The sequence below is a fragment of the Nomascus leucogenys genome, chromosome 1a, assembly GCF_006542625.1.
Source record: "Nomascus leucogenys isolate Asia chromosome 1a, Asia_NLE_v1, whole genome shotgun sequence".
Taxonomy (NCBI): Eukaryota; Metazoa; Chordata; class Mammalia; order Primates; family Hylobatidae; genus Nomascus; species Nomascus leucogenys.
Genome location: NC_044381.1, coordinates 66,578,184 through 66,598,003, shown reverse-complemented (window position 1 = coordinate 66,598,003; position 19,820 = coordinate 66,578,184). Strand labels below are relative to the sequence as shown.

At 40.0% G+C, this 19,820-nt stretch overlaps 1 protein-coding gene across 2 annotated transcripts in view; it reads left to right on the top strand.

Moving 5' to 3' along the window:
• NEMF (nuclear export mediator factor) overlaps nucleotides 1-19,820 on the top strand; it is a 79,275-nt gene that overhangs the window by 55,166 nt on the left and 4,289 nt on the right. For both annotated transcript variants that reach the window (XM_030810132.1, XM_030810130.1), the window contains exons 19-28: nucleotides 1,391-1,503; nucleotides 4,250-4,307; nucleotides 4,817-4,875; nucleotides 4,971-5,091; nucleotides 6,842-7,121; nucleotides 7,860-7,902; nucleotides 8,030-8,079; nucleotides 11,589-11,742; nucleotides 18,132-18,209; nucleotides 18,362-18,559. In XM_030810132.1, coding sequence (XP_030665992.1) covers nucleotides 1,391-1,503; nucleotides 4,250-4,307; nucleotides 4,817-4,875; nucleotides 4,971-5,091; nucleotides 6,842-7,121; nucleotides 7,860-7,902; nucleotides 8,030-8,079; nucleotides 11,589-11,742; nucleotides 18,132-18,209; nucleotides 18,362-18,559 — 1,154 coding nt within the window. The remainder of the gene's footprint in view (nucleotides 1-1,390; nucleotides 1,504-4,249; nucleotides 4,308-4,816; nucleotides 4,876-4,970; nucleotides 5,092-6,841; nucleotides 7,122-7,859; nucleotides 7,903-8,029; nucleotides 8,080-11,588; nucleotides 11,743-18,131; nucleotides 18,210-18,361; nucleotides 18,560-19,820) is intronic.

Below are 19,820 nucleotides of genomic sequence, written 5' to 3'. Positions count from 1 at the left end.
ATGATGATGCTGGAGAAAACAGTAACACGTGTTGGTGATGATGGTGGAGAAAATAGAATACTGCTGGTAGGAATGGACAATGATACAGCTGCTGTGGGAAGTGGTTTGGCAGTTCCAAAAAATGTTAAACATAATTGACCCAGCAATTCCTCTCTTAGGTATATACCCAAGATAAGCAAAGGTATGTGTCCACACAAAACTTGCTTGCAGATATTGATAGCAGCATTATTTATAATAGCCAAGAAATGGAAACAATCCATATGCCATTCAATTAATAAAGACACAGAATGTGGTATATCCATATAATGGAATATTATTCAGACTTGCAAAGAACAGAAGTACTTATATGTGCTTTTAACATGGATGAACCTTGAAAAACATTAAGCTAAGTGAAAGAAGCCAAACCTAAAATGCTGTATATGATTACATTTGTATGAAACGTCCAAAATAGGCAAAACCATAGAGACAGAAAATAGATTAGTAATTGCCAGGGGCTGGGTACAGAGGAGAAAGTGGAGAGTGGCTGCTAATGAATATAGGGTTTCTTTTCTGGAATGATGAAAATATTCTGGAATTAAATAGTATTGATGGTCATGGTCACACAGCATTGTGAATATACAAAAAGCCATTGAATTGTATACTTTAAAGGGGTGAATTTTATGGCATGTAAATTATACCCCAATTTAAAAATATTTGAAATCTAACCATAAGGGACATGTTATTCATATATGCTCTTCATGTTCATGATTCAGCCAATCTGTTTTAATTTTGGAAGTCTTCAAACTTTAAATGGATTTTTCTAAATTATCTTTTCTGGAGTGAAGTTAGAATTATTGATGTGAAAGGATATTTCTTCTCTGACATGTTTTATTTATGTAGGTCATTTAAATCTTGCTCTGTAAATAGCAATATTAAAAATACATTTTTAATTAAAATAGTAACTTTTTATAATGGTGAAGTAAAAATGTATTCGTATTTAAGATATATGATTGACCAGCCGGGCTCGGTGGCTCATGCCTGTAATTCCAGCACTCTGGGAGGCCGAGGCAGGTGGATCACGAGGTCAGGAGTTCAAGACCAGCCTGGCGAAGATGGTGAAACCCCATCTCTACTAAAGATACAAAAATTTAGCCGGGCGTGGTGGCAGGCGCTGGTAATTGCAGCTACTCGGGAGGCTGAGGCAGAGAATTGCTTGAACCCGGGAGGCAGAGGTTGCAGTGAGCTGAGATTGCGCCACTGCACTCCAGCCAGAACAACAGAGCGAGACTCCATCTCAAAAAAAAAAAAAAAAGATATATCATTGACTCTGTCATGCGGCATGTGATTTTCATATCTTGCTCTGGAGAAAGTCCATACTTTGGTATTGAAACATTATGCATTGTTATTCCAGGAGAACCCATCCCCCCACGGACCTTGACTGAAGCTGGCACAATGGCACTTTGCTACAGTGCTGCTTGGGATGCACGAGTTATCACTAGTGCTTGGTGGGTGTACCATCATCAGGTAATAAGGGCTCTTCTCCTTTTTCTTAATTTACTAAGAGCTACTGTGTGCCAAATTTTGAGAGTACAGAAGTAAATAAAGCAGACAAGGCTCAATAGAGCTAACTTTTTTGGTAGAGGAAAATATGTACATAATGTCAGGTAATAAGTGCCATAAAATAGTATTTTTTAAAGCATGGAAGGGGTTAGAGAGTGATAGGGGATACCATTTTGGGTGAAGTATTGGGGGAACCTTTCTAGGAAGGTAGGATTTGAGCAGAGAGGTAAATGAAGAGAGAGTGATCCACACAGTTATACAGGATAAAGAGTGTTCCAGTTATTATTGATTATTATTGGCATACTGACCTAAAAGGCCTTTCTCCTGTTCATCTTTGTTGGAATATTCTGAATTCTCTTGGGCCCTTCCAGAAAAGTAGGCATATCCTGTTTGTTTTTTTTAAAATTCACTTGATTTTATTAATTGCCCTTCTTTGTGGTTAATGATGTTGTTGGGTTTTTTTTGCATTTTTTTTTTCTTTGTAGAGATGGGATTTCACCATGTTGGCCAGGCTGGTCTCAAATTCCTGACCTCAAGTGATCCTCTTGCCTCAGCTTCCCAAAGTGCTGAGATTACAGGCGTGAGCCATGGTGCCTGGCCAGTGTGCTGTTTAGTTTGGTGATACTTCATTCTGTATTTGACCTCACATTGCTATTGATTTCTTATCATACTTTTGAGAATTGTAAATGATGATGATGTACTTTTATAAGTTCCTAAAGCTGTACAGTAGGATAAAAAGAGTTCAGTTTCATTATACTCCCTTAGATTTAGTTTCATTTTTATATCTTTTTATATTTATTATATGTTGTGCTGTGATACTGTCATATAGGGGGATTATAAATTGCTACCTCAGCGCTGTTATAAAAGTGGTTTTAATTCTTTTATTAAGAAATTTTTTAGAATGAAATTTAGTGTGTTTTTAATCACTTGCTGGTTTTTTGTGTTTGTTTGTTTGTTTGTTTTGAGATGGAGTCTTGCCCAGGCTGGAGTGTAGTAGTGCAATCTTAGCTCACTGCAGCCTCTGCCTCCTGGGTTCAAGCAATTCTCCTGCCTCTGCCTCCTGAGTAGCTGGTCTACAGGAGTGTCCCACCATACCTGGCTACTTTTTCTATTTTTGTAGAGATGGGGTTTTGCCATGTTGGCCAGGCTGGTCTCAAACTCCTGGCCTCAAGTGATCCTCCTGCTTCCGCCTCCCAAAGTGCTGGGATTACAGGTGTGAGCTAGCACACTCGGCCCGTTGCTATTGTAATGACTATGACTAATAAAGATACTCTCAAGATTTGGGGGTTTCACAGATGTATAAATTTTTTTTTTTTTTTTTTTTTTTTTTAATGAGATGGAGTGCTGCTCTGTCACCCAGGCTAGAATGCAGTGGCGCGATCTCGGCTCACTGCAACCTCCGCCTCCTGGGTTCAAGCAATTCTCTGCCTCAACCTCTGGAGTAGCTGGGATTATAGGCACCCGCCACCACACCTGGCTAATTTTAGTAGAGACAGGGTTTCACCATCTTAGCCAGGCTGGTCTTGAACTCCTGACCTCACGATCCACCTGCCTCAGCCTCCCAGAGTGCTGGGATTACAGGCGTGAGCCACCGTACCTGGCCCCAAAATTTTTTTAAATTATGGGATAAGTTTACTCACCTTCTGTTTTGCCAAAATAGGATATATTTTTAAAAATCTGCTATTTCGTATAGAGAAAAGTTACTTTTGCCTCATGCCTGTAATCCCAGCACTTTGGGAGGCCAAGGTGGGCAGATCATGAAGTCAGGAGTTCAAGGCCAGCCTGGCCAATATGGTGAAACCCCATCTCTACTAAAAAATACAAAAATTAGCCGGGCATGGTGGTGTGCACCTGTAATCCCAGCTACTTGGGAGGCTGAGGCAGGACAATCTCTGGAACCTGGGAGGCAGAGATTGCAGTGAGCCAAGATCGGGCCATTGCACTCTAGCCTGGGTGACAGTGCGAGACTCTGTCTCAGAAAAAAAAAAAAAAAGCAAAACTTTATTATCAAAAACAATATCTTAGACAAGGATTTTATTTAATAAATAGAGCTTTTATTTTAGTAAACATAGCTTTATGATAAGCTCATTAACCTATCCTTAGTTTTCCCATTACATCTCATGCTGGAAGAGATGAGTGGACCAGTTCTGGCTGTTGTCCATGGCATTTGAAAATTATTGCCGGGCATGGTGGCTTACGCCTGTAATCCCAGCACTTTGGGAGGCCGAGGCAGGCGGATCACGAGGTTAGGAGTTCAAGACCAGCCTGGCCAACATAGTGAAACCCCGTCTCTACTAAAAATACAAAAATCAGCCGGGCATGGTGGTGCGTGCCTGTAGTCCCAGCTACTCAGGAGGCTGAGGCAGGAGAATTGCTTGAACCCAGGAGGTGGAGGTTGCAGTGAGCTGAGATTGTGCCACTGCACTTCAGCTTGGACAACAGAGTGAGGCTTCATCTCAAAAAAAAAAAAAAAGAAAAAAGAAAATTATTGATGTAGTGCATTCTTTGTTTTTTTCTTTGTTACTTCCAAAGGCTTATCTGTCATTAAAGGGGTATCTTTCCCTTTAGTATTGAGAATTTATACGAAATTATAAACTTTTCAGAAGACAGTGTGGCTTACTTGACTCTGACTTTACTTTCTCCTCAAGTGGAAAAAGAAAACCAGAGTATTTTTTTAAATAAGAATATAATGTATTATTGTGTTCTTCAGGTATCTAAAACAGCACCAACTGGAGAATATTTGACAACAGGAAGCTTCATGATAAGAGGTAATGTCTTGACAGGAAAAATATCACTAGACTTGTCAATGGATTATGGAGACAGGTTTGAGGACAGTTTACAAATACTCTTAGAACAGAAACGAATTACTCGGATTTCCTATATGACGTCTGCTATGAAGTAAAGAAATTTTTGCCTTGGTGTGACAAGTTTAGTGTTTGTCGTATCTTCATGTATATTTTTATTGAGGGCAGTGCACTTTCACATAGTTTAGTTATAAGGGTAAGAAAGTATAGCATGAACTTATTTCTGAAAATAGAATAATTCAGGGTCTGACTGACCCAGAATATCAGAGCAAGTATGTATTTTTTTTCTTCTTAATAACTGTTCCTGTACATACTGCCCAGTTCTATAAATGGGAAATGTTATTCTTCACATAGTAAAAGACAAAATGGATATGACCATTACTGTCATCTGACACTAATTTTTTTTTTTGTTTTATAAGCAAAAAGTGGAGAAAACTTATTTTTAAAGCATTAATGTACATTATCTTTTGTAGGAAAAAAGAATTTTCTTCCTCCCTCATATCTAATGATGGGGTTTAGCTTCCTTTTTAAGGTACTCTTCAGCTTCTTGGTTATTTATTTATTTTTTTCCTGATTTTCATTAGTCTTGTCTGAAGCTCCATCACTGAAAAATAACTGTTTCTTTAGGTAGATGAGTCTTGTGTTTGGAGACATCGGGGTGAACGAAAAGTCAGAGTACAGGATGAAGACATGGAGACACTGGCAAGTTGCACAAGTGAACTCATATCAGAAGAAATGGAACAATTAGGTAGTTTATAGATTTTAAGAAATTAGCTTGTGTTGTTTTTTGTTACCTAGTTTTGCTTCTAAATCCTTAGAAGATCATGTCTCTTTTGGGATAATCTAAATTTCAAAAAAAACCCCGAAAACCCAAAGTACTTGCTGTAAGTTTTACTGAATTTTTTTTTTGGAAATGCTAAATATACTTATTCTGGTGAATTTAAAAGTATTTATCAGGCCGGGCATTGTGGCTCATGCCTGTAATCCCAGCACTTTTGGGAGTCCAAGGCTGGTGGATTGCTTGAGCTCAGGAGTTTGAGACCAGCCTGGGCAACATGGCAAAACCCCATCTCTACCAAAAAAATCAGCCAGGCATTGTGAGCGCCTGTAGTCCCAGCTACTGAAGAGGCTGAGGTAGGAGGATTGCTTGAACCTGGGAGGCAGAGGTTACAGTGAGCCTAGATCACGCCACTGCCACTGCACTCCAGCCTGGGCCACAGAAAGACCTTGTCTCAAAAAAAAAAAAAAAAAGTATTTAATTGGATCCATACTAACATACTTTAATATATGTTTATATAGTGAAACTTCAGTATTTAATAGGTAATGCATAAATGTGTTTAACAAAGATAGACTTGGGTAAATGTGGATTAGCATTTAGTTTTGGGTTTAGGAATTTATGAAGTGCAGTTTCTCATATGAAAATTTGGCTTGATTTAATAAAATATTTGTTTTAAGTAGAGAGCAATTATAGTTGCTGGAATAAATTTACCTTCCTACCTGAGGAAACTAGGGAAAATATTCCCACTAAACTACTTTTGTAGTTATTCTCTCTGCTAAGGTCATTCCTTTTTACAGGTAATATTGCATTATTTCATTTACTATTACTGTTGTGCTGCAAGTTTCTGTTGATTGAGGCTCACCGTTTCCCTGGGGCTGTATAAAGTGCCTTATTTACATTCTTTTCTTTTTTTTTTCTTTCCCCCTGAGACGGAGTCTCAGGCTTTTGCCAGGCTGGAGTGCAGTGGCGCGATCTCGGCTCACTGTAACCTCTGCCTCCCAGGTTCAAGCAATTCTTCTGCCTCAGCCACCCGAGTAGCTGGGATTACAGGTGCCTGCCACCACGCCTGGCTAATTTTTGTATTTTTAGTAGAGACGGGGTTTCACCATCTTGGCCAGACTGGTCTTGAACTCCTGACCTCGTGATCCACCCGCCTTGGCCTCCCAAAGTGGTGGGATTACAGGCATGAGCCACTGCACCTGGCCTATTTACATTATTTTCTATTCTCACAACCATCCTTGTCAGATGAGTGGTGGCGTCTCATTTTGCAGGTGAGGCAGTAGACCCTGTTACTACTATTAGACAGTGGTCCTTTTGCAGAAGAATGAGCACCTGCTATGTGGGCGTTATATAATACATATTTAAGTTTTTATGTGCAAATTATAATAAAAGCAGCAAAAATTATGCAACTAATTTTGCTGTCTTGCTTTTTGGAAATACCCAACTAAGGCAGAGTTGTGGTTTTCATTGTTGAAAGGGTAGCAATGTCCAAGAAATTTATTGTGGTAAAGGATCTTGGAGATCATTTAGTTCAACCTATTCATAATACAGGTTATTCTTTTGTCTAAGAGTACCCTTTGGGAATGATCAGGCATTTTTCTGGTGATTTTTTGGAGAAATATGGGAGAAACAGTCAGTAGAATATTTTTATGACATTTTTAGGAAATCACCTGGCTTGGTTGGTAGTCCCACACTGACTTTCCTTATGGTAATTCTACAGATGGAGGTGACACTAGCAGTGATGAGGATAAAGAAGAACATGAAACTCCTCCTGTGGAAGTAGAACTCATGACTCAGGTTGACCAAGAGGTTATCACTCTTCAGAGTGGTAGAGAAGAACTAAATGAGGAGCTCATTCAGGAAGAAAGCTCTGAAGATGAAGGAGAATATGAAGAGGTTAGAAAAGATCAGGATTCTGTTGGTGAAATGAAGGATGAAGGGGAAGAGACATTAAATTATCCTGATACTACCATTGACTTGTCTCACCTTCAACCCCAAAGGTAATTAAAAAATAAAATTTTACATATTATTGTGTAAGCTGAGAATGATGATGAGGTAATCCTTACAAAGATAATACCAAGATTGACATCAGTACTTTTACCCTCCATTGTCTTACTACTTTTTCACCATTTGATTGGGTCTCTCTGCAAAGAAATTCCCAGGACCAAGGTAGAAAAATACAGTGCATACAGAGTGGCCAAACTAGATCCAAATAGAAACAAGTACATGGTTATAAATGCTAAAAACATAACAAAGGCAATTCCATCAAAGAAATGTGTTTTAGTCTATATAATGTTTTACAGATCATCAGGTGAATAGTCCACAGTTATAAATGCATAATTAACGGGGTAATTCAGAATGGTCTAGGAGTCAGACAGACCAGTATTGGGTCTTAGGGTGTGTCCTTGGGAAAATTACTTTGTGCTTAAGCTTCAGTTTCCTTCTGGGTGAAAACAGAATGGTATCCCTTTCATAGGGATTTGGTGAAGGTTTTATGCGTGTATACCATCTGGCAGTGCCTGACACACAGTAAGTTTTCAATACACGTCACCTATTTAAAAATGTATATGGAAGTGTGGAGAGAGGAGCAATTTGGTTGTATGTTTTTCTCACTTTACCAAATTTGAAAATTTGTTGGATTGCCAGTACTTAAGAGTATGATATGGGAATGTTTTGGGACTTTGTAAATGAATGTCTTTTACAGGCTAGTAGAGACTCCCTTCTGTTTATTTTCATAGGTCCATCCAGAAATTGGCTTCAAAAGAGGAATCTTCTAATTCTGTAAGCTATTTTCAGTTTTATGAAGAACATCCTATTCTCAATGAATAATTTTCTACTTTTTAATACTACTTTTCAAAAAAGTTAATAGTAGTGATATTTGCATTTGCCTGCTTTTTTTTTTTAATAGAGTGACAGTAAATCACAGAGCCGGAGACATCTGTCAGCCAAGGAAAGAAGGTAAACACACCTGTGTTAATTAACTAAAAAGCATGTTTTTCTTTTTTTTTTAATTGATAGCTCAGCTACCACAGATTACTTAGCTGTTTAAAGACTTCCTTCATTAAATTTACCAAGATTTAGCACAAATTTTTAGTTTTTAATATTAAGCTCTAATACATTTTTCTGTTTAAGGGCCCTAATCTGTAACTATAACCAGTGAAATAGACCTAGTAGAGTAAGTCCTCACTTAACATTTTCTTTTCTTTTTATTTTTTTTTTGAAACGGTCTCGCTTTGTTGCCCAGGCTGGAGTGCTATGGCGCAGTCATGGCTCACTGCAGCCTCAAACTCCCAGGCTCAGGCAGTCTCCTGCTTCAGCCTCCCGAGTAACTGGCACTACAGGCGTGTGCCACTACAAAAATTTTTATATTTTTTGTAGAGACGAGGTTTCATCATGTTGCTCAGGCTGGTCTTGAACTCCTGGGCTCAAGTGATCCTCCCACCTTGGCTGCCCAAAGTGCTGGGATTACAGACATGAGCCATTGTGCCCAGCCTTCACTTAACATTTTCTTTTTTTCTGAGATGGAGTCTCGCTCTGTCGCCCAGGCTGGAGTGCAGTGGCATGATCTTGGCTCACTGCAAGCCCCACCTCCCGGGTTCACACCATTCTCCTGCCTCAGCCTACCAAATAGCTGGGACTAGAGGCGCCCATCACTATGCCCGGCTAGTTTTTTGTATTTTTAGTAGAGACGGGGTTTCACCGTGTTAGCCAGGATGGTCTCAATCTTCTGACCCCATGATCACCCACTTTGGCCTCCTGAAGTGCTGGGATTATAGGCATGAGCCACCGCGCCCGGCCCACTTAACATTTTCAATAGGTTCTTGGAAACTTGGACTTAAGGGAAGCAATGTGTAATGAAACCAATTTTGCCATGGGCTAATTGATACAAACGAGTTAAGTTCCTCTGGCATATTTTTGGTCACAAAACCATCACCAAACTTCTAAATAAGACCGAAAACTCTTCTACTATTAAACATTAAAATAAATGTAAACTGTACGTATATTTAAGAAAGATTAATGAAAGCGAGCAAGATAATTACCCAATTTTTGGTAAATCAATGAGTGATGGCAGTTGTAGTGGTAGTGGGTTAAATCAAGGACTATTTACAAAGTGAAAATTGCAGAGTACCTCCTACTACCATGAGGTTCAAAAACAATACGGCACATTCACTAAACACTTTCATACTACATTGTTGATTGTTGTACATTTGTATGACTATAGTTTATGAATTTTTGACAATCATTTTTATTAAGTCATTCATTCATTCATTCATTCGTTTTTCAACCGTTTATTCCAGTTAAGGGTCATTGGTGGCTAGAGCCTATCCTGGCAGATCAGGGCAAAAGGCCAGAACCAACCCAGAACAGGATGTCATTCCATTGCAGGGCATGCATACCTGCACTCACTCATGCTGGGATAATTTAGACACGCCAGTTAACCTGACATGCGCATTTTGGGATGTGAGAGAAAACCTGAATACCTGGTGAAAACCCACACAGACATGGGGAGAACATGTAAACTCTGCACAGATGGTGGCTGTGGCCAGGAATCAATTTTGTTCTCATCAAAGTTATAACACAACGATGTTGAATGAAATGATGTTATTTGAGGACTTGCTCTAATAAGACCTTTTATTACATAAACATGTACAATAATGATTTCAGTGTATTACATAGACTAGTTCTAGGGTGATATTTTCAGGAATAAATATGAATACCTGAAATTAGGAAAGTTTTATGTAAGGTAGAAGACTTGATTTTTTGTTTTTTGTTTTTTGTTCTTTTTGAGACGGAGTCTCGCTCTGTGGCCCAGGCTGGAGTGCAGTGGCCGTGATCTCGGCTCACTGCAAGCTCTGCCTCCCAGGTTCACACTATTCTCCTGCCTTAGCCTCCCAAGTAGCTGGGACTACAGGCACCCGCCACCACGCCCGGCTAATTTTGTTTTTGTATTTTTAGTAGAGACGGGGTTTCACCGTGTTAGCCAGGATTGTCTCAATCTTCTGACCTCGTGATCTGCCCACCTTGGCCTCCCAAAGTGCTGGATTACAGGTGCGAGTCACCGCGTCTGGCTGATTTTTTTTTTTTTTAAATAACAGGTCTCAGGAAGCAAGTAGAAGCAACGGAAGGGTGGAAGGGAAGGGAACAACTACTGTAGGGTGGGAAAGACTAAGAAAACTAAAGCACTCCCGGAAGAGGCCCTAGAACAGAATGGACGATAAAGCCTTTTCATTTGAGAAAGATAATCATTAAACAATTACAGAGAATTCTGAGCACATAGCCCTGTGCTAGATACTTACTGAGTATACAAAGAGTATAAAGCTCATGCCTTCAAGAGGCTTTTGAGTCCTGGATTCAGGAAGTAGTCATAAATATGTAAATAGTATCTGAAAGTGATAGAGTAGTTCAAGAGTATGAGATTGCTGTGAGTTCAGATGTTTGGGGAAATAACATCAGAAGTACACCTTGAAAGATATGTTAGCAGTTAAGTAAATGAGGGAGACTCCAAGGAGAATTAGCATTAACAAAGGGGGGTGCTTTTTTGGGGTAATATGCATAGTGCTTTGGGGAAATGATAAATAGACTGAGTTGGAAGGAGGAGAAAGTTTGTGTATTAAATGGTAGATGATATGGTTGGAGAAGTAAATTTGGACTAAAAGTGGAGTACTTAAAAGCTAAGGATTTTGGACTGTACCCTTTAAAGTGATATGAAGAGAATGTGACATAGGCAAATGATTAAGGAAGATTAATATAGAAGTTAATGGCCAGATGTGGTGGCTCACGCCTGTAATCCCAGCACTTTGGGAGGCCGAGGTGAATACATCACCTGAGGTCAGAAGTTCGAGACCAGCCTGACCAACATGGTGAAACCCCATATCTACTAAAAATACAAAGTTAACTGGGTGTGGTGGCACTAACTCCATCTTAAAAAAAAAAATTCAGAGTATGTAGACTCTGGAGGAAGTCTGGGTGGGACGTAATGAGGACCTGAACTAAGACGTTGGCATTGGGAACAGAAAGAAGAATACCACAGTAATAAAATTTACCCATCCTTCTTATCCTGTGTATTTTTTAATCCATTTAGTCAACCAACCAGTCAACAAATGTTTTATTGAATGCCTCAGACCTGCCAACGCTATGTTGGTACAAAAACTACAAATCCCAGTGCCTGGCCATCAAGGTGTTCAGGGGCAAAATGTGCCTAGTGAGTAAGGATGACTCAGGGGTGACAATATGTTGAGCTTGGATGATGGAAAGAAAGATAAATCCATGAGAGATGAAAAACTTTCATCTTTTTCCCACATGATGATTTTGAGCATCTTTGTATTTTCTAACTTGGTGATTATCAAGTGAAGCAGAAGCCATGACCATTTATATACTGTATATGTGCTCTTTCCCATGGAACTTTTCTAGGGCACTAAGAATTTCAAATTCTAAGAATGAAATGTTTCCATATCTTTTTTATTCAGGGAAATGAAAAAGAAAAAACTTCCAAGTGACTCAGGAGATTTAGAAGTGTTAGAGGGAAAGGATAAAGAAAAAGAAAGTACTGTACACATTGAAACTCATCAGAACACAAGCAAAAACATTGCGGCTGTGCAGCCAATGAAACGAGGACAAAAGGTAAACTTCAGAATGATCTATATGGTTCACAGTTAAGTTGTGAGGTTCCTTTTTAATTTTTGAAGTTGAAGTGAAATAGAAAATTTAGGCCAAAAAATAATCCTGTGTGATTTCCTTTGACTAAAAATTAGTTGAGTAGATACAGCATTTAGGGAACATAGAGATCACTATTAGAAGTTCTTCAGACTTTCAAGATCATCTGCAGAGAAGCTGTCATTTTTATTGAGAATTGAGCTCAGTAATTTTTCGATTTTGGTTGGAGTTCTTAGATTGCTAAAGATGGATGATGAAGAAAGAAGTACTTGTGATAGAACATACTCTTTCCACACCGCCCCTGCCCCCACCCCCCCCGCTGCCAGCTCCCACAAGATAGTCTTGCTCTGCTCTGTCACCCACGCTGGAATGCAGTGGTGCAGTCAGGGCTCACTGCAGTAGCCTTAATTCCTAGGCTCAAGTGATCCTCCCATCTCAGTCTTCCAAGTAGCTGGGACCACACAGGTGCATGCCACCGTGCTCAGCTAAATTTCTTTTATTTTTTGTAGTGATGGGGTCTAACTATATTGTCTGGGCTGGTCTCAAACTCCCAGGCTCAAGTGTTCTTCCTGCCTCACCCTTCCAAAGTGCTTGTAACTAGAGGTGTGTTAGCCACCATGTCTGATTACAATGTAATATACTCTTCAAAATGCTGTAGCAGCCAGGCGCAGTGGCTCATGCCTGTGCAATCTCAGCACTTTGGGAGGCTGAGGCAGGTGGATCACTTGAGGCCAGGAGTTCAAGACGAGCCTGTCCAACATGGTGAACCCCATCTCTACTAAATATAGAAAAATTAGCCAGGCATGCTGATACATACCTGTAGTCCTAGCTACTCGAGAGGCTGAGGCAGAAGAATTGCTTGAACCCAGGAGGCGGAGGTTGCAGTGAGCCAGGATCACGCCACTGCACTGCAGCCTGGGTGACATGGCGAGACTCGCCTATCTCAAAAAAAAAAATGCTGTAGCAGTATACAAATGAGGGGATTATGGGCTAATTTATCAATGTACCCCTTTTAAAATTTAAATTTCTTTTCAAATTTTTTTTTTTTTTTTTTAGAGACAGGGTCTTGCTCTGTTGCCCAGGATGGAGTGTAGTGGATGTTTATAGGCATGTTTGTAGCATACTACAGCTTTGAACTCCTGGGCTCACGCATTCCTTCTACCTCAGCCACCTAAGTAGCTGGGACCACAAGTGCATGCCACCACACTAGGCTATAATCTTTATAAAGATGTTTTATGATCTTTCCTTCTTCCATAGAGGTCGGATTTTCCTATGCTTTTTTCCAGTGAGCTGCAAATGATATGTGCATAAGGAAGGGAAGACTCAACATAATAAAAATATAAATTCCCCTCATACATAAATTCAACATGACTTTAATCAGAATTGAGATTTTAATGCTTGATAAAATAATTCTAAATTTATTTTGACAGGAGTAAATGCTTGAGAATAGCTAAGGAAATACGGAGGGATTTCCCTATGAGGTAGTAAAATATTTAATGCTAGAATTTTTACAACATGTTATTAACAGAGGAATAGCTAGACAGAAAAAATGAGACAGAATAAAATCTAGACACAGGACCACTACCTGATATTTGGCATTTTAGTATGTGATAAAATAATATTGCAGATCATTTGAAAAGATATGAAATATTCAAAATGATAGCTAACCATGTGAAAATGGTACCACAGTGCATTGCAGGTGGAGAAAGTAAAGAACCACCAATAAAATTAAAAAACAAATGGCAAATCTGGAAAAAAAAAGTGATGAAAGAAATGCTGTGTAAACCTGGGGAATTTTTTTTACCCATCAAATTAATAGATACTACATTGTCAGTCGTTCAGTAAATGTTTGAGTATACAACATGAGAATTCCAGTTAAAAGTCTTAACAGTGCTTCTGCCCTTTCACTCAGCAATTCGTCTTATAGGAATTTATCCTAAAAAAAAATTATGGGTATGCACTGAGGACGTTGAAGTTTATATTTGTAGTAGCAAAAAAAAACCTGCAATTAATCTTAAGTATACAACAATATGAAATAACAATAAATGATGCATTTTTACAATGAAATATTCTGCAGATAAGTTTCAAGGCAAGTCCTGATAGAATGTTTATTAAAATGCATTAAATTTTTAGATTATTTTCTGGGGAATTGTCATTTTTATCACTTTGAGTCTTCCTGTGGAAAACTATAATTGTGCAATTATAAAACTATAATTGAGCAATCTGCCCGCCTCAGCCTCCCAAAGTGTTGGGATTACAGACGTGAGCCACTGTGCCCTACCTATTTTTAAAACTTTCATTTCCTAGCTGTTACTTGCTGGTACATGGGAAGACAACTCTCATGTTGATCAAGTAATGGGCAATCTTATAGAGCACTTACTAATTTTAATAATTCATCTGTAGGCAGTCATATCGTCTGCAAATTATGGCTTTTCTTATAGTCTTAATATCTTTTTATTTACCCCATGTTTTTTGCAGTGACTGAAAAGCAAAAATACAGTGTTTCATAGAAGTAGTAATCGTGTATATCTTTGTTAATTCCATTAAAGGAACTGTTTCTAAGATTTTATCATTGCGGGATGTTTCCTTTGGGTTGTTGGAGGACACCTTTTTGAAAGTTATTTTTAATAACGATGAGTTAAATGCTACTGAATGGTTTTTCTGTATCTATTGCATTCTTTTTGTTTGTTTTTTTTGTTTTTGAGACAGGGTCTCACTCTGTTGCCCAGGCTGGAATGCAGTGGTATGGTTATGGCTCACTGCAGCCTCAATCTCCTGGGCCCAAACCATCTTTCTACATCAGCTTCCCAAACAGCTGGGACCACAGGCATGTGCCACCATGTCTGGCTAATTTTTATTTTTATTATTTTTAGAGACAGGCCCTTCCTGTTTGCCCAGGCTGGTCTAACTCCTAGGCTCAAGTTATCCTCCTGCTTGGTCTCCGAAAGTGCTAAAATTACAGGCATGAGCCACCATGCCCAGCCTATTGCATTGTTTTCTCTGTTAATCAGTCAGTATGGTATATTAGTTGAGAAAAATCTATTAATTGGCTTCTAATTTCTCATACTGTCTCTGCCTGGTTTTTGTGTTTACATTATACCAGTTTCATAAAATAAGTTTAGGACCTTTCCCTCTTTTTCTGCTCTCTAGAACTTTGTATAAAATGCAGACTGTGGCTGGGCACGGTGGCTCATGCCTGTAATCTCAGCACTTTGGGAGGCTGAGGCAGTTGGGTCACTTGAGGTCAGGAGTTCAAGACCCGCCTGGCTAACATGGTGAAACCCCATCTGTATTAAAAATACAAAAATTAGCCGGGTGTGTTGGGACCTGTAGGTCCCAGCTTCTTGGAGGCTGAGGCAGGAGAATTGCTTGAGCCTGGGAGGCAGAGATTGCAGTGAGCCAAGGTCATGCACTGCACTCCAGCCTGGGTGACAGAGCAAGACTCTGTCAAAAAATGGAGATTGTTCCTTGAAATTGGATGGCATTTGCTTATAAAACTAGACCTAATGTTTTGGGTTTTGTGAGGAGATTTTTTTTTTTTAGACTGGGTCTTACTTTGTTGCCCAGGCTGGGATGTAGTGTTGCAATCTTGGCTCACTGTAGCCTCGACCTCCTGGGCTCAAGCAATCCTCCCACCTCAGCTTCCCTAGTAGCTGAGACCACAGGTGTGTGCCACCATGCCTGGCTATTTTGAGGAGGTTTTTAAGAACTAATTTCAATTTCTTTAATTATTTTAGGTTTATTCAGGTTTTCTGGGATTTTTTTTTGAAGTTGGTTTTCTGAAGTTGTATTTTCTTTTTCTTTTTTTTTGAGACGGAGTCTTGCTCTGTTGCCCAGGCTGGAGTGCAGTGGTGCCATCTTGGCTCACTGCAAGCTCCGCCTCCCGGGTTCACGCCATTCTCCTGCCTCAGCCTCTCCGAGTAGCTGGGACTACAGGTGCCCGCCACCACGCCCGGCCAATTTTTTGTATTTTTAGTAGAGACGGGGTTTCACCGTGGTCTTGATCTCCTGACCTCATGGTCCGCCCGCCTTGGCCTCCCAAAGTGCTGGGATTACAAGCGTGAGCCACCGTGCCCGGCTTAGAAGTTGTATTTTCTAAGAAACTCTGTTGTCATCAGGTTTTCCATTCCTCAGTCCTGTTTATTGGTAACAATATTTTTTCTCAATTTTTTTGAGGTACAGTGTACATAGTAGTAAAAATGCACAAATCTTTGGCTCAGTGAATTTTTTTTTTTTTTTTTGAGACAGAGTCTCGCTCTGTTGCCCAGGCTGGAGTGTGGTGGCGTGATCTCAGCTCACTGCAACCTCCGCCTCCTGGGTTCAAGCAGTTCTCCTGCCTCAGCCTCCTGAGTAGCTGGGACTACAGGCGTGCGCCACTACACCCAGCTACTTTTTGTATTTTTAGTAGCAACAGAGTTTCACCGTGTTGGCCAGGATGGTCTCAATTTCTTGACCTCGTGATCCGCCTGCCTCGGCCTCCCAAAGGGCTGGGATTATGGGTGTGAGCCACCGTGCCTGGCCTCAGTGAATTTTTTTAAGCACACACATCTGTGAAACCACCACTCAGATCCAGATACTTTACTTGGAATGTTTCCAGCATCCCAGAAGGCTCATGCTTGCTTGCCAGTTTCTTTTTTTCTTTTTTTGAGACGGGTTCTCACTGTGTTGCCAGGCGGGAGTACAGTGGTGTGATTTCAGCTCACTGCAACCTCCGCCTCCTGGGTTCAAGCGATTCTCCTGCTTCAGCCTCCTGAGTAGCTGGCACTACAGGCACACGCCACCACACCCAGCTAATTTTTGTATTTTTAGTAGAGACGGGGTTTCACTTAGGTTGGCCAGGATGGTCTCGATCTCCTGACCTTGTGATCCAGCCGCCTCGGCCACCCAAAGTGCTGGGATTACAGGCGTGAGCCACTGCGCCCAGCCAGAAGGCTCATGCTTGCCACTTTCTAAGAATATCCCCACATGACTTTTGTTTTTTGAGACAGAGTTTTACTCTTGTTGCCCAGGTTGGAGTGCAATAGCATGATCTCGGCACACCACAACCTCTGTCTCCCAGGTTCAAGCAATTCTCCTGCCTCAGCCTCCCAAGTAGCTGGGATTACAGGCATGCACCACCACGCCTGGCTAATTTTTTTTGTATTTTTGGTAGGGACGGTGTTTCACCATGTTGGTCAGGCTGGTCTTGAACTCCTGACCTTAGGTGATCCACCGTGCCAGACCCTCACATGACTTTTGGATCCATAAGTATGCATTTCTGTTCATATACATATGAGTGGAATTTTCTGGGTTGTGGCATACATGTTGTTTGCCTTTATTAGATCTTGCCAATCAGTTTTCCAGAGTACCTGTATCAATTTCCCACCAAGCATGTGTATGAGAGTTCCAGTTGTCCCCCATCCATAGTAACACTTGGTATTGTTAGGTTTTCTTTTTTCAGTCATTTAAGTGTGTATATGCTGATAGCTCATTTGACTTTTACTTCATGTCCCTGATGACTAATAATATTGAGCACTTTCTCATGTTTTTTGGACCTTTGTATATCCTCTTTTCGAAGCGCCTGTTTTAAAAATTGGTTTGTCCTATCTTTCTAGCTGATGTATAAGGGTTCTCTGCAATCCTGAATACAAGTCCTTTCTCGGATATATGTATTGCAAGTGCTTTTCACATTTTGGGGCTTGCTGTTTTTCACTTTTTAATAGTCTTTTTTGATGAGTAGCATTTTAAAATTCTAATTGAGTCTGATTTATCAGTCTTTTATGGTGTTTGTGTCCTGTTTAGGGAAGTCTTTACAATTTTCAAAATGTGTTATTTCAGTCCCAGTTAATACAGTTAATCAAGACAAAAATCTCTAGGGTGGGGCATAGATGTTTATAGTTTAAAACCCCTAGAGTGATTTGGGGATGTAATCAGGGTAAAGAATCATTGGTTTATTTAATAAAATACAGAGTCTTGAAAGCCTCTAGAATAAGTGCCTAGACTAATTTTTTGCTTTATTTCCTGTTCTTCCTCCATGTGTACCCTGACTCAAACCAAATGTGATGACTTGCTATTACTGTTCTCTTCCTTTTTAGACTTGCTTTTCCAATACTGTTTTACTTTACTTCCTCCTCACAGTTCTTTATGTTTTGTTAATGTATTTTTACTTCTCTGTGTATCTTCTCTCCACCCTATGGTAAATTCCTTGAGGATGAGGACTTTGGTTATCCAACTTTGTAGCCCTTCATATTGTTTATTATAATGGTGCCTTAGTAAGCATTTTTGACAGAATATAAAGTAACACCATTTCTTTGCAAGTATTTGTTGACATTTTTTTGCTGCTGAATATTTCCAACCAAAATCTTCTGATTTTGTAGAGTAAAATGAAAAAAATGAAAGAAAAATACAAAGACCAGGATGAAGAAGACCGTGAACTTATCATGAAATTGCTGGGGGTAAATAACATCTAAAAACATTTTTTCTTTTGCTTTTCAAATGGGCATCTAGCCCACTGCTTAGTGTATGACAGGCGTTCAATACATTCTTGTTAAAATATTCACAATATTGAAAATATAACACTGACTGATGTTTCCTCTATGAATTAAAGTCTGCAGGTTCAAACAAAGAAGAAAAAGGGAAGAAGGGGAAGAAAGGAAAAACAAAAGACGAACTTGTGAAGAAACAGCCCCAGAAACCCAGAGGCGGACAGAGGGTCTCAGACAACATTAAGAAAGAAACTCTGTTCCTTGAGGTTATAACTCATGAATTACAAGACTTTGCTGTAGATGATCCACATGATGACAAGGTAAGGCTACTATACATGTGGGCTTCTGCTTCTTAATTAGGGTGATTAACCATCCTGGGGTTCCCAGGACATGGGACTTTCAGTGCTAAAACCAAGACAAGTGAGTAACCCTATTCTTAATGGAATGTCATCCAATATAACCTGAAAGACTAAAATTGCAATATCTTATCTAAGCATGATAATGGTAGTACTTAATAGCTGATAAAAATTTTGCTACAAGCCTTTAGGAAGTAATCAGTTTTGTGGAGAGGCTTTGCTTCTGATGGAAACTGAGTTAAATTAAGACAGAGAGGCCTGGCACGGTGGCTCACGCCTGTAATCCCAGCACTTTGGGAGGCCAAGGCAGGCGGATCCCAAGGTCAGGAGATTGAGACTATGCTGGCTAACGTGGTGAAACCCTGTCTCTACTAAAAAAATACAAAAAAATTAGCCGGGTGTGGTGGTGAGCGCCTGTAGTCTCAGCTACTTGGGAGGCTGAGGCAGAATAGCGTGAACCCAGGAGGCAGAGCTAGCAGTGAGCTGAGATCATGCCACTGCACTCCAGCCTGGGCAACAGAGCGAGACTCCATCTCAAAAAAAAAAAGAGAGAGAGAATTGGGATTGTCTTGAAGATGAGTAGAAAATAAATTTTCACTTTCTCTAAGCTTTTCTATAGGAATCTATGCCATATGGTCTTACATAATGTTGAAAATGGGTACACCATTTAAGAGCCAAGTACTCTGGTTACAAAACCAGTGAGAAGTTTGTATTTTTCCAGCTAAGATGATTGCCGAATTGTTTTATTAACAGTACAGCAAGCCCAGCCTTCTGTATATCTTCTTACATGAATATGTACATCTTCTTGAATTTTTTTTTTTTTTTTTTTAGGCAGTCTCGCTCTGTTGCCCAGGCTGAAGTGCAGTGGCACAATCTCGGCTCACTGCAACCTCTGCCTCCCGGATTCAAGTGATTATCCTGCCTCAGCCTTCCGAGTAGCTGGGATTACAGGCGTGCACCATCACGCCTGGCTAATTTTTGTATTTTTAGTGGAGATGGGGTTTCACCATGTTGGCCAGGCTGGTCTTGAACTCCTGATCTCAGGTGATCCGCCTGCCTTGGCCTCCCAAAGTGTTGGGATTACAGGCGTGAGCCACATGCCCAGCCTGTTTATTTTTTAATAACTTGGTTTAAAATAGAGGCCAGAGAAAAAATTTTTACTTTTGTCACCAACATTTTTTTTATGTAAAGCTTGAGTTATAATTGTGTGCTCAGTTTAGTGCAG